Below are 26,675 nucleotides of genomic sequence, written 5' to 3' on the forward strand. Positions count from 1 at the left end.
TATCATAGTCTTCATTTGATTTGCGCCTCCTTTTCTCTTTTTGTCCATTACACGCCATTTTGCTTCTTCAATAACACTTTCAACTTTCCTTTATTGACTATTTTTTTTTATAGATTTCCTGTTCCCCCCCCCCCCCTTTGGTGTTTTGTTCTATCACCGATTAGTCTTCTTTGCATCAGTCCATCATATGCACACCTATTATATATTATACATCCTACGTATACGTATGGCACCTTGTGTCCCAGTAACTTATCAATGTGACTGATATCTATGGGTGCATATACTCTATATTGTTTTTCTTACTTTATCCTCTCTAATTTGATTTATAATATACAGTGGCTGCAGGGATCAGTGTTCTTTTTTTTTCTATTGCATGAAGCCTCCTGTTTATGATTGGTCAATGTCATACAGGAGACAAAGTACATGATCCCAGAGAATAATATCTGGTAATTGCCAGTTGGGCTTATCATGGATTATAATCTAAACTTTAGAAGCTAATATCTCCCAACAGAAATTAGAAATGTAAAACTATATTTTACTCAGCTTTGCAGTCAATGTTCCACTATGTGGCCAGTTTAACGTGCTCAGACTGAATGTCCTCTTTAACGACTTCTGGACTCCCCATAGACTATAAAAGTCTGGCAGTGCACACTTTTCACTACGCTGATGTGCTATAATGCCCATGCAGTTTAACCAGCATGCACAATATCATGAAGCTGGAAGCTGGCTGTTAAACATGATATGTTACCATGTTTACCTCCTCCATCCTTTATACACAGCACTGAACCAATGTTGGTATATACAAGTTAGAAAGCAGTAGCACTTACGTCTCTGGACCAATGAAAATGTCATCAATGGGTGTAGGAAGGGAGAAGTAGATGCTGGGTCTTAAGATACCCAGTCACCTCTGTTTTGCAGCCAGGAGGCTGAAATTCCCTTGTAACTGGGTCTAATATACCAGCCCTAGTTACAGCATAAATCAGCAATACAAAAAAAATGTTCTAAGGATCTTTTAAGACATTATCGAGGGGGGGAGGTGTAAAATTAAATAAATAAAAAGAAACTGGCAGAATCTGCAAGTTTGCAACCTGGTTGCTATCCCCACGCCCATTGAAAAAAATAAATATGTCCAATATATAAAAATAATATCTGTAGAAAGGTGAACACAATTAAAATGTTTATAGTGGCCCTTGGTGGTTGTAAAAAAAAAAAGTAAATAGAAAGTGAAAAATTGACACCTATTCCCTATATTTCTTTACACTTTCCTCTGATATCAGAATAAATAGGAATATAGAAATTACCTAAAAATTAAGCCCCATGTGTGACGAAAAAAAAATACATAAAGTATTTGAATATCCAAACAAGAACATTTTTTTGAACCATCAAAAGAGCAAAAATATATATATATTTTTTTGCATGGTCAGGAAGAGGGGATGCCGGAGGGGAGCCAGGTGATGGCATTGTCCTGAACCGGTTAAAGGTATATAATTGTAGGTAAATGAGTAATCCACACCAAGTTTTCACATGGATTTATGAATAACCTTCTTTTAAGGCACCATGTATAAATTCCACAAGCTATCATCAAGGCAGGGGTGATTATCTCTTTAATTTTGGGAACCCTAAAAATGAGACACCTATTGCATCAAAGTAGTAAGTCACAATACAAAAATAACCAAAAATACTATTTTTATGAGATGCTATAATGGTGAAATATAAGAAAATAGTCACCTCTCTTGGTGTGAAATAAACGAAAACACATATTTGGGTTTTTTTTAGCAAAACTGGGAGGGATGAAAGACTTCTTATAAGGTAGGAACAGATGTTCATGAAGTGTGATGGGACACATCAGAATGTTTCTGGTACAGTGTATATGACCTCTGGATATATACTGTTGGAAAAAAAAATGTATATCGATATTCAAAGCTCCTGTCTGTCTTGAGTTTGGCTCTGGAAACTGCTGAGAATATTGAGCCTCTTCTGTAGATCTTCTTTCTTGGATTCACTCATCTTATTTTTTTCAATCAGTTTAGTAATGCGCTCAAACTCACTGATAGCAAAGTTCTCCCCTTGCTCCAGGATTTTGCTCATGATCTTCATATATTGCTCTGCAGACTGTTTCTCCAGCTCTCTAACATTGACAGACATGGTTTGAGCTTTCTTAAGGAGCTCGCTCCTCTCCTCTTTATTAGTGGACTTTCTGAATTCTCCAGCCAGCATATCATAGTCTTCCAGGCACCCAGGCATGCCCAAATATACTCCATGGGTTTTCAACCAATGCTGGATAGCACTGGTTCTAATCACTCCAGTGTAAGGGATTGGATTTTCGACATCTCCATTTACAAACAGATAAAAATATGGGAAGTTTTCTTTATCCAGTTTGTACCGCTCACCCAACTCCATGTTAAATTTATCTCCATAATCTGTAAAAGAAAAAAGGAACAGTACAGAATAAGCACTGAAAGCATTTAGGAAAAGCCAGTGTCCTCAAGAGTAACTGTCATCATAACTTTTCTCATAACTCAAAAGTTCACATGAAAATAAGCAACTTTGTAATATATCTAATCAAGGAAGTGTTCTTCTTTTCTCAATTCAGGGGTCAAATCTGTATTTTGTGGAGACAAATTGTTGCATAAGGCTACTTTCACACTAGCGTCATGCACTGCACGTCGCTATGCGTCGTTTTGTTGAAAAAATGCATCCTGCAAAAGTGCTTGCAGGATGCGTTTTTTCTCCATAGACTTGCATTAGCGACGCAGTGCGACGCATTGCCACACGTCGCAACCGTCATGCGACGGTTGTGTTGCGTCGGACCGTCGCCACCAAAAAACGTTACATGTAACGTTTTTTGGTGCGTCGTGACCGTCTTTTCCGAACGCGCATGCGCGGCCGGAACTCCACCCCCTGCGTTGAAAAACAGCATCCGCTGCCCCCGTTGTGCGGCGCTTTCACTGCTTGCGTCGGTACGTCGCAACGATGCAATTCGTCGTGCGTCGTATGACGCTAGTGTGAAAGTAGCCTGAGATAGGGGATGGTAGTAGCTACTGATAAGATTCCATGTAGATAGGGGAGAAGGGGAGGAAGAGCAAGTTCTACCTTTAACTCCTGTCTCCTCATCATAGAATCTCTTCAGTAGCGGCTGCCATCTCCTATCTCGGTAATGTAAAAATCTGTATTCACTGAATACAGAATTTACCCATGAAATGACAATTTTGCTTTCAAAATATTTTATTAGATTTTCATCAATAACGGGGGGAGGGGAGAGCTGGGAGGGGAAGGAGGGGAGGGGGGGAGGGAAAGGTTAAAAAAGAGGGGAGAGATAAGCCCCCTAACATTAGGGGGAAAACAAATCTGTTTTCACATTTGATATGCATGGTATATAATAATGCAGGAATTATGTACATTTCTAATCAAATCAAAGTCATTTGTAAGAACAGTGATAACATTAGATGTCACAGTGTTTGACTCTTTTATGAGTCAATGAAAGTACTAGGAGCAGGAGTACTTTTTATGAGTAGCGAATGGAGCATGAACATGTCTGGTATTCAGGTGATAGGTGTAGGAAATTGCTGATCCCATCTGGACCATTTTTTTGCGAATTTTGAGCACTGATTGTTTGTAATTGCGAAGTGGAACTCGTGGGATCTATGTAGGGAGATTCTTGAAATAATGTCTTTTGTTGATGAAATGACAATTTTGAGAAGGAAAGATGAGTCCTGACTGAGAAAAATCTGTACCCATTAAATACTTACTCTGTGGATATGCCAAAAATGCTCAAGATTAACCCATTAAACAGAATAACGTATGCTCGGTACAGAACATTATATAGGGCTTGGTAAAAATTACAATTATAAGGAGTGGAGTTTCAGGCTTGCACTAAACTTTGCAACTTTTTTGCAATAATACAGGCAGTAATAAATTTGTGTTAAGATTTCTCCTAGTAACTTTTTTTTTAAGTTGCTAACACCTCTAGTGACCTATTTCTTTGCAACCAACAATATGGCTGCCATTATAGCTCCTTCAGATTCATCGACAGAAAAATGGGTTATACACAATGATACTAGTGGCAGGATGGATCGTCGCTCCATCGTTGATGGAAACTCTTTGCCAAAAGTAAAATTTCGCAAAAAGATTGCAATTTAAAGGAAGAATTTAAAACAAATATTGACTAAATGTAGAAATAATCAGGATGGTTGAGTCCACATATTTCCCTGTAAGTATCAGGCAAACCGATGTTGCAGTCATACCCATTGATGATAATACAGGTCAACAAAAAAAAAAAATTTTTCTGGTGTCCAAAATATTTTAATGAATTTGGGGTATTTTTGGGGTGCTGATTCTGAATATGTCATCAGTTTTGCCAGAATGGCTCAAGTTTTTGACATTTTTGGTATCTTATTTATAGCACTTGTTGGTAAATGCGACGCATCATCTCATTAATTTCTTTGGATTAGTACTTGAACTGAGCAGTTCTCAATATAGTTTTGTGTTAATTAGTGTTCTAAAAGTTTGTTCATAGCTTGATTTTTGCACTAACTTTATGTTGTTGTCTGTTTTCCAGTGAAAAGCATGAACTCATCAAGAAGAAGTTGTCTTAACGATCCAGACTCATTCTGTTACATTTGTGGTGAATACACACTGCCAAAACATAGAAGAAACATAACAGACTTCGTAAAAAAAGTGTATTTTGCCTATTTTGGGGTTATGCTTGGGGACCAAGACAAGTTTTGGGCACCACACATAGTGTGCAAAGCATGTATCGAATTATTACGAAAATGGAGCAAAGGACAAAGAAAAAGCTTCAAATTTGGTGTTCCAATGGTGTGGAGAGAGCCAAAAAATCATCATGATGACTGTTATTTATGGTAAACACAGGTACAGGCACATCTTCACAATGAGGGACAGGCCTTCTTGCAGATTCCATGTTACTCCCATTTTCATTTCTTATGCTTATTGAATCCTTGCACTTGCACTGCACAGAAATAACAGTCATCATGATGATTTTTTGGCTCTCTCCACACCATTGGAACACCAAATTTGAAGCTTTTTCTTTGTCCTTTGCTCCATTTTCGTAATAATTCGATACATGCTTTGCACACTATGTGTGGTGCCCAAAACTTGTCTTGGTCCCCAAGCATAACCCCAAAATAGGCAAAATACACTTTTTTTACGAAGTCTGTTATGTTTCTTCTATGTTTTGGCAGTGTGTATTCACCACAAATGTAACAGAATGAGTCTGGATCGTTAAGACAACTTCTTCTTGATGAGTTCATGCTTTTCACTGGAAAACAGACAACAACATAAAGTTAGTGCAAAAATCAAGCTATGAACAAACTTTTAGAACACTAATTAACACAAAACTATATTGAGAACTGCTCAGTTCAAGTACTAATCCAAAGAAATTAATGAGATGATGCGTCGCATTTACCAACAAGTGTTATAAATAAGATACCAAAAATCTCAAAAACTTGAGCCAATCTGGCAAAACTGATGACATATTCAGAATCAGCACCCCAAAAATACCCTAAATTCGATGAAATATCTTTGGCACCAAAAATGCTGTTGACCAGTGTAATCATTCTGAATTCTTTGTATGTCCAAGTGCTATGTGGTTTTCCATTACTTTACAGGCCAAATAGCATATTATTCTTATTGTAGTCATTATTCTACCCAGCAGAAAAGAAAGAAGGACATTTAAATTAGAGCCATTTAAAAAACGGTCTAAAAATTAAAGCGTGATGCTGAAGAGCCTGCCATGGTGCAAGGTTAGACAAGGTCAAACTTCTTCAGAGGTGTTAATGTCTCCTACAAATACGGGATGTGAGTAATTAGTTTGGACAAAGGGCTCCTAACTGTGTAATACTGTACCTGCTGAGATTTGTATGATCAGAATAACAACACTACATATAATTTCTCATAGAGAGAGATGTCTTCTTCTAAGTAATGTGTCCGATTATGTTATGCTTACAATATATATCACTAATGCTATGTCCAACAATGGAGAAGACTTACTCAGCAGGGACAAAGGGTCGAGAACATTGTGTTTGTTAATCTCAGCATAAAATCTCCAGTCACAGTAACAATCCTATTAACAAACAGACTTTCAGTTCACACTGATTAATGTCAAAACTTCTGCTCTTTTCGGTAAGGCTGGCAGTCTACTCATTCTCAAGATCTTGTAAGTCCAAGCATTTGGACACCCATCAATAATATGGCATGACTCAGAGTTACAGTAGTGTTCAAAATAATAGCAGTCCAATATGACTACCCAGATTAATCACTGGTTTTGGTATAAATTATATTACCACATGTCAAACAATTTACCAGTTGGTGCCGTAGATTCTAAGAAAACCAACAGACTCAGCATTCATGATCTGCATGTATTTGAGTCTGTGTATTAGAATAATTGAAAGGGGTGCTCAAAATAATAGCAGTGTGGAGTTCAATTAGTGAGGTCAAACGGGTGTGAATCAGGTGGACACCTTATTTAAGAGTGAAGTTAGGACATGTTGTACATGCATTTCTCCTTGAAAGCCTGAGAAATACGGGTTATTCAAGACATTGTTCAGAAGAACCGAGAACTTAAGATTAAAAAGCTGATTGAAGGGGGTAAACTTATAAAGAAGAGCAGACAATGACAGGCTGTTAAGCTAAAATGATCTCCAATGCTTTAAAATGGAAAGCCAAATCAGAGAGATGTGGAAGACAACGGAAGACTACCATTCGAATGGATGGAATAGCCAGAATGGCAAAGGCTCAGCCAACGATCAGCTCCAGGATGATCAAAGACAGTCTCAAGTTACCTGTGAGTACTGAGACAGAAGGCGCTTATGTGAAGCTAATCTCTTAGCAAGAAGTCCTCACAAAGTCCCACTGTTAAAAAAATGACATGCACTGAAGCGGATACAATTTGCCAAAGAACACGTCAACTGGCCTAAAGAGAAATGGAGAAAAATTTAGTGGACTGATGAAAGTAAAAATGTTCTTTTTGGGTCCAGGGGCAGCAGACAGTTCCTCAAACGACCCCCAAACTCTGCATTCAAGCCACAGTACACTCTGAAGACAGTAAAGCATGGTGGTGCAAGCATCATGATATGGGCATGTTCCTCTTACTATGGTGCCGGACCTATTTACCGCATACCAGGGGACATGGACCAGTTAGCATGTATTAAAATACTTGAAGAGGTCATGTTGCCTTATGCTGAAGAGGATATGCCCTTGAAATTGGTGTTTCAACAAGACAACGACTCTAAACACACCAGTAAAAAAGCTAAATCTTGGTTCCAGTCCAACAAAATTGAGGCTATGGAGTGGCCAGCCCAATCCAATAGAACACTTGAGGGGTGACATTACAAATGCCGTTTCTGAGGCAAAGCCAACAAATGCCAAGAACTTGTGGGATGTAGTCCAAGCATTCTTGGGCTGGAATAACAGGTGACAGAAGTTGGTTGACTCTATGCAACATAGATGTGAAGCAGTTCTAAAAAACTGTGGGTAACAACTAAATATTAGGTTAGTGATTCACAGGAATGCTAAATCCACAAAAAAGTACATATTGTGAATTTGTAAAGACGAATGCAGACACTGCTATTTTTTATAACAGTCCAATGTTCATTTTTTGTTATTTTCAGTAAAGTAGTTAAAACTATATACGGTATTTTCCGGCGTATAAGATGACTTTTTAACCCCTAAAAATTGTCCCAAAAGTCGGGGGTCGTCTTATACGCCGGGTACGGCGTGTGCAGGGAGCAATCCTGGATGTTCCCAGGGTCTGAAGGAGAGGAGACTCTCCTTCAGGCCCTGAGATCCATATTCATGTAAAAAAAAAAAAGAAAAGAATAAAAATAAAAAATATGGATATACTCACCCCTCAGACGAACCCTGCTGTCACCGCTGCCTCTGCCTCCATTCCTAAGAATGCAGTGAGTGTAGGACCTGCGATGACGTCGCGGCTTGTGATTGGTCGTGTGAGCGGTCACATGAGCGGTCACGCGACCAATCACAAGCCGCGACGTCATCGAAGGTCCTTCACTCTGCATTCTTAGGAACGGAGGCAGACGCTTGCAATGGTGAGGTCCAGGGGCCGTCGGAGGGGTGAGTATATCCATATTTTTTATTTTTATTCTTTATTTTTTACATGAATATGGATCCCAGGGCCTGAAGGAGAGTCTCCTCTCCTCCAGACCCTGGGAACCACACGCCATATAAGATGACTGGGCGTATAAGATGACCCCCGTCTTATACGGCGGGCATATCCCAAATTCCATATTTTATATGGAAAAGTTGGGGGTCGTCTTATACGCCCAGTCGTCTTATACACCAGAAAATACGGTACATTTCTCTTCATGTTTTGAATTAGAAAACAGTGTGCAATGTCCCCAATGCATGGAAATAAAAACTAGTATAAAGATTTTGTGATTATCTCATGTTTTTGAACACACTGCTATTTTGAACACTACTGTGTAGTGTGAACAGCACAGATTTTCTGGGTTTTTCAGTAACGTAGTAAGTAAAATATACCCGTGCCATGGCACAGTATTCAGAAACGCACTGGTGACAACTAAAAATCAACATATCCATATTTATTCTTCTGTGGTCACTCAATATCCTTTTAATGGGTTACTCGGCCTCTAGATATTGATGACCTATCATTGATGTGTTGGATCTTAAGGCCCCGTCTCACATAGCGATTTACCAACGATCACGACCAGCGATACGACCTGGCCGTGATCGTTGGTAAGTCGCTGTGTGGTCGCTGGGGAGCTGTCACACAGACAGCTCTCTCCAGCGACCAACGATCAGGGGAACGACTTCGGCATCGTTGAAACTGTCTTCAACGATGCCGAAGTCCCCCTGCAGCACCCGGGTAACCAGGGTAAACATCGGGTTACTAAGCGCAGGGCCGCGCTTAGTAACCCGATGTTTACCGTGGTTACCAGCGTAAATGTAAAAAAAACCAAACAGTACATACTCACCATCTGATGTCCGTCAGGTCCCTTGCCGTCTGCTTCCTGCTCTGACTGACTGCCGGCCGGAAAGTGAGAGCAGATCACAGCAGTGACGTCTTCAAGATGGAATCAGTTAAAACGGCAATAAAGTTACTTTTCAACCGTTGTTTTATGGTCGTCTTAGACCTCAAAGATGCCTACTACCATGTTCCAATACATGTAGATCACCAAAAATTCCTTAGGGTGGCGGTTTCACTTGCCGGCACGGTAGAGCATTTCCAATATCAGGCACTTCCCTTCGGAGTCGCTGTCGCACCCCGGGTGTTCACAAAAATCATGGTGGAGGTTATGGCACACCTGCATGAACAGGACATATTAATAATCCCATACTTGGATGATTTACTGATTGTAGGTCATTCAGAATCACATTGCAAGGATCAGCTAGAGAAGGTGATGGGAGCATTGCACAGGCTAGGCTGGATTATCAACCTTAAAAAATCACGTCTACAGCCCCTAACATCACAAGAGTTTCTGGGGTTTATTATAGACTCTGGTCGGCAGGAATGTCGCCTGCCGGATGCAAAAATAGCTAAGATTCAACGACTAGTCACCAGGGCAATCGGCAATCCCTTAGTGTCTTTGAGAAGTGCAATGTCGCTCTTGGGTTCCCTCACTTCTTGTATCCCGGCGGTTCTCTGGGCGCAGTTCCACACCAGGACACTACAGTGGGACGTCTTACACAATTCCTGTCGTCTAGAAGCTCACCTCGACAGTAAATTTTCACTTCCTGCGGAAACTACACATTCACTTGTTTGGTGGACACACGCGTCGAATCTTTGTAGGGGGGTCCCTTGGACAAATCATATATCTAGAGTATTAACTACGGATGCTAGCCCTAAGGGTTGGGGGGCTCACTTAGGGGAGGATTGCGTTCAGGGGCTATGGTCTCGGTCGGAGCAGAACTCATCCTCCAATCTGAAAGAGCTATTGGCCGTACAAAACGCCTTAAAAAGGTTCCTTATACCCCTACAGGGTCGTCACGTCAGGCTGTTATCGGACAACCGGGTAACCGTGGCCTACATTAATCGTCAAGGAGGTACGCGATCCAGTTCATTAATGAAGGTCGCAAATCATATTTTTCAGATGGCCGAAGAACATCTCTCTCTAACGGCTCTTCATATAAAAGGAAGTCTCAATACCAAAGCCGACTATCTAAGCCGCAACAAGCTCAAACAGGGAGAGTGGTCGCTGACTCCAGCTATCTTCGAGCGGATCATACAGATGTGGGGTTGTCCAGAAATAGACCTTTTTGCCAGCAGGGAGAACAAAAAATTACAACAATTCTGCTCCCTAGATCCAAGAGACAACTCATACGCAGTAGACGCTTTTCTGATGATATGGCACTTCAGTCTCGCTTATGCCTTCCCCCCTCTACACCTAATCCCATTAGTTCTGAGGAAGATTCGGGGGGACAGAGCCCGGGTAATCTTAATAGCCCCATTTTGGCCCAAAAGAGCATGGTTCCCTTGGCTGAGGAAGATGTCTGTCTGCCAACCGTGGATTCTTCCAGAATTGCCAGATCTGCTCTCCCAAGGCCCAATCCTTCATCCGCGAGTAGCCAACTTACACCTAGCGGCGTGGAGTTTGAGAGGTTGTTACTAAGGGGGAAGGGATTCTCTCAGGATCTAATAAATACACTCCTTAAGAGTAGAAAACCCACTACAACAAACATCTATGTTAGAGTGTGGAGAAAATTTCTATCAAGTACAGGGGCTCAGATTGACCAAAAACCATGTGTAAATCAGATTCTTGAATTTTTACAGAAAGGTCTAGAAATGGGCCTGGCCACAAGTACTCTCAGAGTTCAAGTATCGGCTCTGGGGGCGCTATACAATTTTAACTTAGCCAGCAATCACTGGGTTTCTAGGTTTTTCAAAGCAGTGACTAGGTCCAGACCAATCATAAAACAAAAGTTAGTCCCATGGGACCTAAATCTGGTACTCTCAGCCTTAACGCACGCTCCATTCGAGCCTATCGATACCATCCCTGTAAAAATCCTTTCTATCAAGACAGCCCTTTTGGTCGCACTCACATCTGCAAGAAGGGTTAGTGATCTGCAGGCACTTTCCAGACATCCACCATAGGGTTGAGCGAAACGGGTCGATCATTTTCAAAAGTCGCCGACTTTTGGCTAAGTCGGCGTCTCATGAAACCCGATCCGACCCCTGTGCTTGTCGGCCATGCGGTACGCGACTTTCGCGCCAAAGTCGCGTTTCAATGACGCGAAAAGCGCCATTTCTCAGCCAATGAAGGTGAACGCAGAGTGTGGGCAGCGTGATGACATAGATCCTGGTCCCCACCATCTTAGAGAAGGGCATTGCAGTGATTGGCTTGCTGTCTGCGGCGTCACAGGGGCTATAAAGGGGCGTTCCCGCCGACCGCCATCTTACTGCTGCTGATCTGAGCTTAGGGAGAGGTTGCTGCCGCTTCGTCAGAAGCAGGGAGAGCGTTAGGCAGGGTCCACTAACCACCAAACCGCTTGTGCTGTAGCGATTTCCACTGTCCAACACCACCTTCGGTGTGCAGGAACAGTGGAAGCTATTTTTTTTTTTTCCTCAGCGCTGTAGCTCATTGGGCTGCCCTAGAAGGCTCCGTGATAGCTGTATTGCTGTGTGTACGCCACTGTGGAAACCAACTGCTTTTTTCAAAGCACATATCCTCTTGTTCCTTTCTGCACAGCTATCTTTTTTGTTTGTCCACACTTTTTATTTAATTTGTGCATCAGTCCACTCCTATTGCTGCCTGCCATACCTGGCTTAGATTACTGCAGGGAGATAGTAATTGTAGGACAGTCCCTGTTTTTTTTTTTTTTGTTTTTTTTTTGTGGGAGATTAAGATTGGCATTTCTGCTACAGTGCCATCCCTGTGTGTGCCATCTCTCACTGAGTGGGCCATAGAAAGCCTATTTATTTTTTCCGTGATTTGTGTTCTAAATTCTACCTCAACACAAAAACACTACATCAATCAGTGGTAGAAAAATATTGGCCTCAGTCAGGGCTTGTGTGCCACTGCTGTGTGTGCTATCTCTTATTCAGTGGGCTATAGAAAGCCTATTTATTTATTTATTTTTTTTCTTATTATTTGGTTTCTAAAGTCTCCCTGAAAAAAAAAAAAATAAATAAAAAAACAGTGGGAGAGTAATATTGCCCTTTCAGCTTGTGTGCCAGTCTTGACTCCTAGGTGTGCCACCTCTCTCTCTCATTCAGTGGGCCATAGAAAGCCTTTTTTTTTTTTTTTTTAAATATTATTGGGTTTCTAAAGTCTCCCTTAAAAAAAAAAAATACATAAAAAAACAGTGGGAGAGTAATATTGCCCTTTCAGCTTGTGTGCCAGTCTTGACTCCTGGGTGTGCCACCTCTCTCTCTCATTCAGTGGGCCATAGAAAGGCTATTTATTTTTTTGGTTTTTTTAATATTATTTGGTTTCTAAAGTCTCCCTGAAAATAAAAAAAAAACTTAAAAAAACAGTGGGAGAGTAATATTGCCCTTTCAGCTTGTGCGCCAGTCTTGACTCCTGGGTGTGCCACCTCTCTCTCTCTAATTGTGGGCCATAGAAAGCCTTTTTTTTTTTGTTTTTTTTTTTATATTATTTGGTTTCTAAAGTCTCCCTTAAAAAACAAAAAATACATAAAAAAACAGTGGGAGAGTAATATTGCCCTTTCAGCTTGTGTGCCAGTCTTGACTCCTGGGTGTGCCACCTCTCTCTCTCATTCAGTGGGCCATAGAAAGGCTATTTATTTTTTTGGTTTTTTTAATATTATTTGGTTTCTAAAGTCTCCCTGAAAATAAAAAAAAAAAAACTTAAAAAAACAGTGGGAGAGTAATATTGCCCTTTCAGCTTGTGCGCCAGTCTTGACTCCTGGGTGTGCCACCTCTCTCTCTCTAATTGTGGGCCATAGAAAGCCTTTTTTTGTTTGTTTTTTTAAATATTATTGGGTTTCTAAAGTCTCCCTTAAAAAACAAAAAATACATAAAAAAACAGTGGGAGAGTAATATTGCCCTTTCAGCTTGTGTGCCAGTCTTGACTCCTGGGTGTGCCACCTCTCTCTCTCTCATTCAGTGGGCCATAGAAAGGCTATTTATTTTTTTGGTTTTTTTAATATTATTTGGTTTCTAAAGTCTCCCTGAAAATAAAAAAAAAACGTAAAAAAACAGTGGGAGAGTAATATTGCCCTTTCAGCTTGTGCGCCAGTCTTGACTCCTGGGTGTGCCACCTCTCTCTCTCTAATTGTGGGCCATAGAAAGCCTTTTTTTTTTGTTTTTTTAAATATTATTGGGTTTCTAAAGTCTCCCTTAAAAAACAAAAAATACATAAAACAGTGGGAGAGTAATATTGCCCTTTCAGCTTGTGTGCCAGTCTTGACTCCTGGGTGTGCCACCTCTCTCTCTCATTCAGTGGGCCATAGAAAGGCTATTTATTTTTTTTTGTTTTTTTTAATATTATTTGGTTTCTAAAGTCTCCCTGAGAAAAAAAAATAAATAAATTAGGTGGGAGATTAATATTGACATTAGTGCTTGAGTGACAGTCCTGCGTGTGTGTCATCTCTGTGATTTTGTGCCACAGAAAACAGAGTGTGTAACATTGTGCCTGATTTTCCTTGTGGTCTCACCAACCTGTTAAGGGATATTGAAATCATACTGAAGTTATAGCTCACCGTGTAAGTTGTTTGACAGCAACAAATAAAGTTACTTTGGTTAAGATTTTAAAACAATGAGGAAGTCTGGTGCAAGAGGTCGTCGTGGGCGTTCATTGTCAGCTGGTAATGATGGTAGTGGTAGTGGAGCATCAGGTGGTCGTGGGGATAAAAATATTCCACCTAAGTCTGGAGCTGTGGAGCCAGTTTCGTCGTCAGGCTACACAAGGCCTCGAACGCTCTCTTTTCTGGGAGTAGGAAAACCGCTTTTAAAGGCGGAGCAGCAACAGCAAGTTTTGGCTTACATTGCAGACTCAGCCTCTAGCTCTTTTGCCTCCTCTTCCGAAACTGGTAAATGTAAAAGCAGCGCGTCGCTTGTGGATGTTCACGGTCAGGGACAAGTCGCTTCCTTGTCCTCCTCAGCAAAAACTACAACAAGAGAGAAGGATGCAGCAGGCGACACAACGGGTCACTCCATGGAGCTCTTTACACATACCGTCCCTGGCTTAGAAAGTGAAACATTTAACAGGCCATGCCCATTACAAGTAGATTCTGACATGGAGTGCACTGATGCACAGCCACAGCCAGAGTACTATGCTGCTCCTTTGACTCAGACCACCACATTGCCCTCTCAGGGTACAGATCCACAATCAGACCCTGATGAGACTATGTTGCCCCGCCACGAACGCTATACCACCGACCGACACAGTGACACAGACGAAGTTGCACACGAGCTCGAAGAGGAGGTAATAGATGACCCAGTTATTGACCCCGATTGGCAGCCATTGGGGGAACAGGGTGCAGGCGGCAGTAGTTCAGAAGCGGAGGTGGAGGAGGGGCCGCAGCAGGCATCAACATCGCAACAGGTTCCATCTGCCGGGCCCGTATCTGGCCCAAAACGCGTGTCAAAGCCAAAACCTGTTGGAGGACAGCGTGGCCATCCGGTTAAAGCTCAGTCTGCAATCCCTGAAAAGGGATCCGAGTCTAGGAAGAGTGCAGTCTGGCATTTTTTTAAACAACATCCAACTGATCAGCGCAAAGTCATCTGTCAAAAATGTTCAACTAGCTTAAGCAGAGGTCAGAATCTGAAAAGTCTAAATACTAGTTGCATGCATAGACACTTAACCACCATGCATTTTCAAGCCTGGACTAACTACCAAACGTCCCTTAAGGTTGTAGCACCCTCGGCCAATGAAGCTAGTCAGCAACGCAACATCCCTTCCGTCACTGTAAGGCCACCATTTTCCGCACCACCGGCAGTATCTGTGCAGGTTTCTTTGCCAGCCAAAAGCAGTCAGGGTCAGGGAACCACCAGTTTTGTAGGAGGAAATATTGCATCTAGGGCACCGGCGGAAACAATACCGTCTCCAACCGTCTCTCAGTCTGCCATGTACACCGGCACACCCGAAAGTTCCACGATCTCCAGCTCTCCAGTCCAGCTCACCCTACATGAGACTCTGGTTAGAAAAAGGAAGTACTTATCCTCGCATCCGCGTACACAGGGTTTTAACGCCCACATAGCTAGACTAATCTCGTTAGAGATGATGCCCTACCGGTTAGTTGAAAGCGAAGCTTTCAAAGCCCTGATGGAGTACGCTGAACCACGATACGAGCTACCCAGTCGACACTTTTTTTCCAGAAAAGCCATCCCAGCCCTGCACCAGCATGTTAAACAGCGCATCGTCCATGCACTCAGGCAATCTGTGAGTACAAAGGTGCACCGGACTACAGATGCATGGACCAGTAGGCATGGCCAGGGACGTTATGTGTCCATCACGGCACACTGGGTGAATGTGGTGGATGCAGGGTCCACAGGCGACATCAATTTAGGGACAGTTGTGCCTAGCCCACGGTCTAGGAAACAGTTGGCTGTAGGCGTTCGCACCCCCTCCTCCTCCTCCTCCTCCTGCAGAAGCTACAGCTCTTCCACAGAACGCAGTCTGCCAACCACTCCATCGGCAGATGACACTGTTGCACACCAGTTGTCCCATTATGGGCCAGCTACTGCCAAGCGTCAGCAGGCTGTATTGGCTATGAAGTGTTTGGGCGACAACAGACACACCGCGGAAGTTCTGTCCGAGTTCTTGCAACAAGAAACGCAGTCGTGGCTGGGCACAGTAGATCTTGAGGCAGGCAAGGTAGTGAGTGATAACGGAAGGAATTTCATGGCTGCCATCTCCCTTTCCCAACTGAAACACATTCCTTGCCTGGCTCACACCTTAAACCTGGTGGTGCAGTGCTTATTGAAAACTTATCCTGGGTTCTCCGACCTGCTCCTCAAAGTGCGTGCACTTTGCTCACATATCCGACGTTCGCCTGTACACGCCAGCCGTATGCAGACCTATCAGCGGTCTTTGAACCTTCCCCAGCATCGCCTCATCATAGACGTTGCAACAAGGTGGAACTCAACACTGCACATGCTTCAGAGACTGTGCGAACAGAGGCGTGCTGTTATTTATTTGTGGGAGGATACACGGGCAGGCAGTAGGATGGCAGACATGGAGTTGTCAGGTGTGCAGTGGTCTAAGATACAAGACATGTGTCAAGTCCTTCAGTGTTTTGAGGAATGCACACGGCTGGTTAGTGCAGACAACGCCGTAATAAGCATGAGCATCCCCCTAATGCGTCTGCTGATGCAAAGTTTGACGCACATAAAGGAGCAGGCGTCTGCACCAGAGGAAGAGGAAAGCCTTGATGACAGTCAGCCATTGTCTGGTCAGGGCAGTGTATAGGACGAGGTAGCGGGCGAAGAGGAGGTGGAGGACGAGGAGGATGATGGGGATGAGTATATTTTTAATGCCGAACCTTTCCCGGGGGCACAGGAAATTGGTTGCGTGTCACGGCCGGGTTCTGGTTTTTTGAGGGACACAAGTGACGTAGATTTGCCTGCAACTGCCCCTCAACCAATCACAACCGGAGATTTGACAACTGGAACTTTGGCCCACATGGCGGATTATGCCTTACGTATCCTAAAAAGCGACACACGCATTACGAAAATGATGAACGATGACGATTACTGGTTGGCCTGCCTCCTTGATCCACGCTATAAAGGCAAATTGCAAAATATTATGCCACATGAGAACTTGGAACTAATATTAGCAACCAAACAATCAACTCTTGTTGACCGTTTGCTTCAGGCATTCCCAGCACACAGCGCACGTGATCGTTCTCACACGAGCTCCAGGGGGCAGCAGACTAGGAGTGTTAGGGGTGCACACATCAGAAGTGGCGTTGGACAGAGGGGTTTTCTGACCAGGTTGTGGAGTGATTTTGCTATGACCGCAGACAGGACAGGTACTGCTGCATCAATTGAAAGTGACAGGAGACAACATTTGTCCAGTATGGTTACTAACTATTTTTCATCCCTTATCGATGTTCTCCCTCAACCGTCATTCCCATTTGATTACTGGGCCTCCAAATTAGACACCTGGCCAGAATTGGCAGAATATGCATTGCAGGAGCTTGCTTGCCCGGCAGCAAGTGTCCTATCAGAAAGAGTATTCAGTGCTGCAGGTTCAATATTAACCGAAAAAAGGACTCGTCTGGCTACCCAAAATGTTGACGATCTAACATTCATTAAAATGAACCACAACTGGATTTCGAAATCTTTTGCCCCACCTTGCCCGGCCGACACCTAGCTTTCCTATGAAAAGCTCTTGCCTGTGAATTACTTTTCTAATGTCTAATTTGCTGCAGCTGATTGTACAGCATACGACATGTTTACACCTCCCTAAATGGCAAAACTCCCCACACGGGGCCGTGGTATCGCGACTTGGCGCAAGCACCCGTGAGACTGCTGTTTGTCTGAAGAGGTGGGTGTGCTCACTTTTGGTTGACGGCATTGCTACTGGGTCCCTCATAGTACAATGTAGTGTCTCTGGCGGTGGCGGTGCGCACCCAACGTCAGACACACCGTTGTAACATGAGGGGCCCTGGGGCGGTCCCGCCGGCCTCAAGAGAGTTCCCCCCTACCCCAGCTCAAAATGTGCTCTACCACGTGCAAAATTATGTCGCACAGCTCCACCAATCTTTAGTCTATTCGCTGACATCATTCAATGTCTGGCACTGACAATACAAATTTGTAGACATCTATGATGCAACTTAAAGTAGTCTGTGTCTGTGTCCTATATTGGCACCATTAAATAGTTACTGCCAAATTACTATGTCAGAAACTCAGTAGATGAGCCCACCCCTGTACCTAAGTATGCCACCTTTTTTTTTGTTTTGGTTGTTTTGCGAGACATTAACATCTATTTATATTTTGGGAGTACTGGGACAGACACTCCTTGCACTACTCCTCCACTCACCACCAAGCTGCCTGTGTATCCATGTAACCGCTGTAAAACTGCCATGAGCCTATTGTTTGTTATTTTAGGCCTTTGATAGCCTGTCTGCGGTCCCTACTTTAAATACTCCTCCACTCATCACCAGCTGCCTGCCCGTGTATCCATGTAACCGCTGTAAAACTGCCATGAGCCTATTGTTTGTTATTTTAGGCCTTTGATAGCCTGTCTGCTGTCCCTACTTTAAATACTCCTCCACTCATCACCAGCTGCCTGCCCGTGTATCCATGTAACCGCTGTAAAACTGCCATGAGCCTATTGTTTGTTATTTTAGGCCTTTGATAGCCTGTCTGCGGTCCCTACTTTAAATACTCCTCCACTCATCACCAGCTGCCTGCCCGTGTATCCATGTAACCGCTGTAAAACTGCCATGAGCCTATTGTTTGTTATTTTAGGCCTTTGATAGCCTGTCTGCGGTCCCTACTTTAAATACTCCTCCACTCACCACCAAGCTGCCTGTGTATCCATGTAACCGCTGTAAAACTGCCATGAGCCTATTGTTTGTTATTTTAGGCCTTTGATAGCCTGTCTGCGGTCCCTACTTTAAATACTCCTCCACTGACCACCAAGCTGCCTGCCCGTGTATCCATGTAACCGCTGTAAAACTGCCATGAGCCTATTGTTTGTTATTTTAGGCCTTCGAAGCCTGTCTGCGGTCCCTCCTTCCACTAGGCCTCCACTGACCAGACCACTGCTGCCCGTGTACCCCTGGAACCAACTTTAAAGTGCCTACAGCCAGCCCATTTTATTGTGTTAGGCCTTCGAAGCCTGTCTGCGGTCCCTCCTTCCACTAGGCCTCCACTGACCAGACCACTGCTGCCCGTGTACCCCTGGAACCAATTTTAAAGTGCCTACAGCCAGCCCATTTTATTGTGTTAGGCCTTCGAAGCCTGTCTGCGGTCCCTCCTTCCAATAGGCCTACACTGACAAAGGTACACCTGACAACAGACACATGGACCTGTAGGCATGGCCACGGAAGGTTACGTGTCCTTTGTGGCTCAATGGGTTAATGTATTGGATGCATGGTCCACACAGGGGACAGCCTGCTAAGTCTGTATGCAGTCCCTAATTCAAGTTGTCCTCAACTGAATAAAGCTGAGCTTCTACCTTCTGGCTCTCATTAAGTGTTTTTTAAAAAACAAAATGGTGGTTCCGGCCTACTAACGGTGTCTGCCCCTGCCTGGTGTTGCCCTCAACTGAATAAAGCTGAGCTTCAACCTTCTGGCTCTCATTAAGTGTTTTTTAAAAAACAAAATGGTGTTTAGGGCCTACTAACGGTGTCTGCCCCTCCCTGGTGTTGCCCTCAACTGAATAAAGCTGAGCTTCAACCTTCTGGCTCTCATTAAGTGTTTTTTAAAAAACAAAATGGTGGTTAGGGCCTACTAACGGTGTCTGCCCCTCCCTGGTGTTGCCCTCAACTGAATAAAGCTGAGCTTCAACCTTCTGGCTCTCATTAAGTGTTTTTTAAAAAACAAAATGGTGGTTAGGGCCTACTAACGGCTTCTGCCCCTCCCTGGTGTTGCCCTCAACTGAATAAAGCTGAGCTTCTACCTTCCGGCTCTGATTAACTGCTGTTTTTAAACACATTGCTGGTTCCGGCCTACTAACGGTGTCTGCCCCTGCCTGGTGTTGCCCTCAACTGAATAAAGCTGAGCTTCAACCTTCTGGCTCTCATTAAGTGTTTTTTAAAAAACAAAATGGTGGTTCCGGCCTACTAACGGTGTCTGCCCCTGCCTGGTGTTGCCCTCAACTGAATAAAGCTGAGCTTCAACCTTCTGGCTCTCATTAAGTGTTTTTTAAAAAACAAAATGGTGTTTAGGGCCTACTAACGGTGTCTGCCCCTCCCTGGTGTTGCCCTCAACTGAATAAAGCTGAGCTTCAACCTTCTGGCTCTCATTAAGTGTTTTTTAAAAAACAAAATGGTGGTTAGGGCCTACTAACGGTGTCTGCCCCTCCCTGGTGTTGTCCTCAACTGAACAAAGCTGAGCTTCCACATTCTGGCTTTCGGCCTATACTATCAGATATTAAACTGCATTTGGCCTACTAGTGTGGTTAGGCCCTTGAAACAGTGTCTGCTGCTCTTGGGTTTGCTACTCCACTGAACAAAGCAATGCCGCCTGTTTAGTCCTGTTACCAATTTTGATCTGCATTTAGCCTACTTTATTCTTTGGCCCTATATCTGTTTCCTCATCATCCTGCCCATTGCCCAGCCACTGCTAGATGAGTCTGCTGGTACATTGACCTAGACCACTACATTCCCCTTGTACTCTACACAGCCAGAATCTGACCCTGCTGAAAGTAAGGTTCCCCTTCCCGCATATTATACCACCTTACACAGGGACAAAGAGGAAGGTGCAGATGAAAGTGCAGGTTCCTTCATCAGGTGGGGGGGCATACTCGTTGGCGACGTCACTGGCACAGGGCCACTCAGAGTACGCAAAAGTGTCGCTGCTGGTGGGAGGCGCCCCCGCCATGCAAACACACCGCCGTACTTTGAGGGGCCCTGTGCCAGTGCCAATGCGAACGAGTGGGCCCCCCCTGCTTGCTCAGGATCACAGCACTTGCAACGTTGAAATACTTACCTCTCCCTGCTCCACCGCCATGACGTAGTCCATGTTTCCTGGGCCCACTAAAACCTTGAACCAGCCCTACCCCCACAACTTTTGCCAAATGACCCCCAATTTCCAGTGCCCAACTATTATTATAAAGTTAATTAAGATTGACAAGCTTCAGAAAACAAGAATGGATGTTTTTGGCAGTAAAATGTGCACTGTAGGTGTTTTCCTGGCCTCCACTCACTGCCGGCTATGCTTCCCCATTGACTTGCATTGGGTTTCGTGTTTCGGTCGATCCCCGACTTTTAGCGATAATCGGCCGACTTCACTCGACTCGACTCTGGACTAAATCGGGTTTCACAAAACCAGACTCGATCTTAAAAAAATGAAAGTCGCTCAACCCTAATCCACCATACATGCAGTTTAGGGAGGACAGAGTAATCATGAAACCTGATCCCCTCTATCTTCCAAAAGTTGCTTCAAAATTCCATAGATTACAAGAGGTAGTCCTACCTTCGTTTTGCTCTAATCCTTCCAATGATAAGGAACGTAGATTTCATTCCTTAGGGTACTGTCACACTAAACGATTTACCAACGATCACGACCAGCGATACGACCTGGCCGTGATCGTTGGTAAGTCGTTGTGTGGTCGCTGGAGAGCTGTCACACAGACCGCTCTCCAGCGACCAACGATGCCGAAGTCCCCGGGTAACCAGGGTAAACATCGGGTTACTAAGCGCAGGGCCGCGCTTAGTAACCCGATGTTTACCGTGGTTACCAGCGTAAAAGTAAAAAAAAACAAACAGTACATACTCACATTCCGGTGTCTGTCCCCCGGCGTATTTCAAGAAATTTTGCATAAATCAATAGTAAAGGAGATTATAAGAAACTTATCAGAGAAATCAACTTGCTCACCCACTTATCAGACCCTTCTTCCTCACCCCAGCATCCTGAACTTGTCATCCACTGTGAAAAAGCATTCCAAGTCCGTTTTGCTCAGAAAAGATGACTGCAGGTGTCATGTGACACAGCCCGTTATCCTCTATAGAGACGGAACAGATAAAAAAATATTGTGCAGAGCTCTGCAACAAGTCTTTTACCTCACATAAGAGCTCATTCAGATCAAGACAGCTCAGCTCTGCTATAAAATGTCCTGCATGTTGCTGCAGCTTGTCCCAGTGAGATACAAACTGAATGAAGAGCAGGCAATCCCTATCTGTGTTGTGTATGGGAGAAATCACTGCAGTACGTCTCCTCCTCTCAGCTACCAGTGGATTGCAAATTACAGATAGAGTATACATAGGGGAAAACTGGTGAGAATGCAGGATATAGGTCACATAATGGCGAGAAATGTTTATTCTTCGGCACACCTTACGTAGAAAAGTTACTTAAAAACACAGTTACACGTTAAACAAGAGGATAAGATATGAGTGCAGACAATAACTGCAATATTGTGGCAAAGACTCTTGACCAAGGAAATAAAAAAATCAGATCTCAATGTATTCATACATTTCTGTGAGGATTAACAGAGGAGACACACCATGTGGAGTTGTAAGAAAAGATACTGGAGGCTCAAAATTCTGTACTAGATGCTTTCTGTATTAATTTTTCTTTCAAAGATGCTGAACACTGGTCAGCAATTCTGTGAGATCATTTACTATGCTGGCTGCTTCAGTAGTAGATGTATTTTCTTTACTGCAACATAAATGCATACATAACTGAAACCAGATATCAAGTGAATGTAATTTTAACTCCAACAAAGTGTTAATCCGCACAGCGGGGAAGCCCACTCAGTGCACAGGTAAGGGTACCGTCACACATTGAAATTTTCATCGCTGCGACGGCACGATTCGTGACGTCGCAGCGTCGTATAATCATCGCTCCAGCGTCGTAGACTGCGGTCACACGTTGCAATCACGGCGCTGGAGCGATGCCGCAGTCCCCGGGTAACCAGGGTAAACATCGGGTAACTAAGCGCTTAGTAACCGGTGCTGCGCTCTGCTCTCACTGTACGGCTGCACTCAGAGCAGGAAGCAGACGGCAAGGGACCTGAAGGACACCGACGGGTGAGTATGTACGGTTTGTTTTTTTACGTTTACGCTTGTAACCAGGGTAAACATCGGGTTACTAAGCGCGGCCCTGCGCTTAGTTACCCGATGTTTACCCTGGTTACAAGCGAAGACATCGCTGGATCGCTGTCACACACAACGATCCAGCGATGTCAGCGGGTGATCAAGCGACGAAAGAAAGTTCCAAACGATCTGCTACGACGTACGATTCTCAGCAGGGTGTCTGATCGCAGTAGCGTGTCAGACACAGCGATATCGTAACGATATCGCTAGAACGTCACGAATCGTAACGTCGTAGCGATGGAAATTTCAATGTGTGACGGTACCCTAACTGCATGAACTGATGCTGCAAGCATGTATACAGCAGTAAGTGCTCTGTGAGCCGGGGTGCCACATCAAAGAAAATAGCCACAATGGATACAAAAATTGAAAGGAACGGATGGCACTCACCGGTTAAAAAACTTCTTTATTCCAACACTTTAAAACATCGGCGTCGGAAGGATGGGAGCAGGAGTGGAATGGACGACAGCCGTTTCGCGCTGCAGTGGCGCTTCTACTGGTCACACGTGCCATCCGTTCCTTTCAATTTTTGAATGTAATTTTAAACTACAGAACAAAAATTAGAACCATCAGCAATGCTCGAGCTACCTGAGATCCCAACGTCAGCCACCAGAAGCTCTTTACTAGAAGATGAACTTTCTGCCAATTGTTTGAACTCGTCCTGCTTTTCTCCATATGGATACTGAGTATCAAACTTTACCAACACAAACTTCATCTTTGGAATGACCTGTAGTGGAAGATAAAATGGCATACTTTATGGAAATACTTATTGTGTCAATACGTCAATACTTGCTTGCTTTACTTGGAAAAATATATAATTACATTTTTAAATTGAACTTTTATACATACGTTAAAATCAGAATTTTCTTCTTAAAACAAGTCATCAAGTATTAAAGATTATTCCCAACTATACAAGCAACTATATCTCCAAAGCAACTAAAAATAAATTTGTAATTAGCCTTTGTTTTCTTTCTACACTTCTTATGTATTCTTAATGAAGCCCTCCAATTAAAGCTGTGTATATGTGAATGTAGTGTATTGTCAGTGTTAATATACCAACCTACCACCGCCTTCTCCGGTATACGGCTTCATCCTGCTTCTCTTCTGCATGACATCACCAGGGTGGATAAGAGTAGCCAGGGCCCCAGGCAGTTTGAAGGCGTGCCCCCCCCTCCACCCAAGGTACCCTATGTATCACGTGACATGGCACCCTTTGATAGATGATGTGAGTAACACACAGGTGCTCTGGTGCTCATCTGTAGATGGAGAATGGGAGAATGACAGAGAATTTTTCCCTTATGTACAGCACTATACAGTGGGTATGGAAAGTATTCAGACCCCTTTAAATTTTTCACTCTGTTTCATTGCAGCCATTTGGTAACTTCAAAAAAGTTCATTTTTTTCTCATTCATGTACACTCTGCTCCCCATCTTGACTGATCAAACAGAAATGTAGAAATTTTTGAAAATGTATTAAAAAGAAAAACTGAAATATCATATGGTCATAAGTATTCAGACCATGTACTCATATTTAAGTCACATGCTGTCCATTTCCTTGTGATCCTCCTTGAGATGGTTCTATTCCTTCATTGGAGTCCAGCTGTGTTTAATTAAACTGATAGGACTTGATTTGGAAAGGCACACACCTGTCTACACTGTGTGCAGAATTATTAGGCAAGTTGTATTTTAGAGGATTATTTTTATTATTCATCAACAACCATGTACTCAATCAACCCAAAAGACTCATAAATATCAAAGCTTAATATTTTTGGAAGTTGGAGTGTTTTTTTTTTTTCGTTTTTTTTTTTTAGATTTGGCTATCTTAGGAGGATATCTGTTTGTGCAGGTAACTATTACTGTGCAGAATTATTAGGCAACTTAATAAAAACCAAATATATTCCCATCTCACTTGTTTATTTTCACCAGGTAAACCAATATAACTGCACAAAATTTAGAAATAAACATTTCTGACATGCAAAAACATAACCCCCCAAAATTAGTGACCAATGTAGCCACCTTTCTTTATGATGACACTCAACAGCCTTCCATCCATAGATTCTGTCAGTTGCTTGTTTTGTTTACGATCAACATTGCGTGCAGCAGCCACCACAGCCTCCCAGACACTGTTCCCAGAGGTGTACTGTTTTCTCTCCCTGTAGATCTCACATTTTATGAGGGACCACAGGTTCTCTATGGGGTTCAGATGACGTGAACAAGGGGGCCATGTCATTATTTTTTCTTCTTTGAGACCTTTTTCTTGAACGATACCGACTTCTTCCTGTACCACTGCTTGAAGAAGTTGTCTTCCAGAAACTGGCAGTAGGTCTGGGAGTTGAGCTTCACTCCATCCTCAACCAGGAAAGGTCCCACAAGTTCATCTTTGATGATACCAGCCCATACCAGTACCCCACCTCCACCTTGCTGGCTTCTGAGTCGGAGTGGAGCTCTCTGCCCTTTACTGATCCAGCCTCTGGCCCATCCATCTGGCCCATCAAGAGTCACTCTCATTTCATCAGTCCATAAAACCTTTGAAAAGTCAGTCTTACGATATTTCTTGGCCCAGTCTTGACGTTTCATCTTATGTTTCTTGTTCAAAGGTGGTCGTTTTCAGCCTTCCTTACCTTGGCCATGTCCCTGAGTATCGCACACCTTGTGCTTTTTATTACTCCAGTAATGTTGCAGCTCTGAAATATGGCAAAACTGGTGGCAAATGGCAGCTTGGCAGCTTCACGCTTGATTTTCCTCAATTCATGGGCAGTTATTTTGCTCCTTTTTTGCCCAACATGCTTCTTGCGACCCTGTTGGCTATTTTCCATGAAACGCTTGCTTGCCAAACTTTTGAAGCGTGATGATCACTGAACAATTTCAAGACTGCTGCATCCCTCTGCAAGACATCTCACAATTTTAGACTTTTCAGAGCCCGTCAAATCTCTCTTCTGACCCATTTTGCCAAAGGAAAGGAAATTGCCTAATAATTAAGCACACCTTATATAGGGTTTTGATGTCATTAGACAACACCCCTCCTCATTACAGAGATGTACATCACCGGATTTACTTAATTGGCAGTTGGCTCTCAAGCCTGAACAGCTTGGAGTAGGACAACATGCATAAAAAGTATCATGTGATCAAAATACAACTTTCCTAACAATTCTGCACACAGTGTATATAAGACCTCACCACTCACAGTGCACGTCAGACCAAATGAGAATCATGAGGTCAAAGGAACTGGCTAAGGAGCTCAGAGACGGAATTGTGGCAAGGCACAGATCTGGCCAAGGTTACAAAAGAATTACTGCAGTATTCAAGGTTCCTAAGAGGTTTGTTTTAAGTATGCTGACATACCTCTATATACAGTATGAGCCCCTACATAGCCTCAAAAGTAAATATAGGTGGGCACCATCAAAAAACAATACTTGAAACGGGATCACCTAAGTGCATATCTATTAAATTACATACATAGAAAGAAAAGGAATATATGCACACAGCCAAGGGATCACCAAATATTAACAAATTTGAATTAGAGCGCTAACAAAAAAATTAAAAACACTTAAAAAGCATCCAAACAAGGATTTCCCAAATTGATCCAAAAAATACATATGCTCAATAATAAATGTCCCTAACAGCCTGATAACAACAATAACAAGATCAATAATAAAAAATCATACATAAATAAATATGATTAACCATACATGATCTCAATCATGGCTATAACTCCAAAGCCTTAATAGTGCTGATAATTATCTATTGTGTCATGATCACATAGAAGGCAGATATATACATGACCAAAAGGTAAAGCCAAATGATCAAAATATATGCTGTCAGCACAATGAGATAAAAATGACCTCAAACAGTTTCAAGAAAAAAGGAGGTCACAAAAGGGCAAAATAAGGCACATCATGGGAAAAATTTCAGGGAATGAGCAGTTTAAATGATAATGTTCAAACTCGTATGGCACCGGCTGTAAAGGAGACCCACGTGTATCAACTACCATGTCTTTCTTAAGGTAAGTGT

At 43.1% G+C, this 26,675-nt stretch overlaps 1 protein-coding gene across 1 annotated transcript in view; it reads right to left on the reverse strand.

Annotated features, from left to right (window-relative positions):
• Positions 1-973: 973 nt before the first annotated feature.
• ERP29 (endoplasmic reticulum protein 29) overlaps positions 974-26,675 on the reverse strand; it is a 59,562-nt gene continuing 33,860 nt past the window's right edge. The window contains exons 2-3 of the mRNA XM_077292515.1: positions 23,254-23,392; positions 974-2,420 (exon numbers count right to left, since the gene is read on the reverse strand). Of these exons, the coding sequence (XP_077148630.1) occupies positions 1,918-2,420; positions 23,254-23,392 (642 nt within the window). The 3' untranslated portion in view covers positions 974-1,917. The remainder of the gene's footprint in view (positions 2,421-23,253; positions 23,393-26,675) is intronic.

Source organism: Ranitomeya variabilis, chromosome 1 (genome assembly GCF_051348905.1).
Source record: "Ranitomeya variabilis isolate aRanVar5 chromosome 1, aRanVar5.hap1, whole genome shotgun sequence".
Classification (NCBI taxonomy): domain Eukaryota; kingdom Metazoa; phylum Chordata; class Amphibia; order Anura; family Dendrobatidae; genus Ranitomeya; species Ranitomeya variabilis.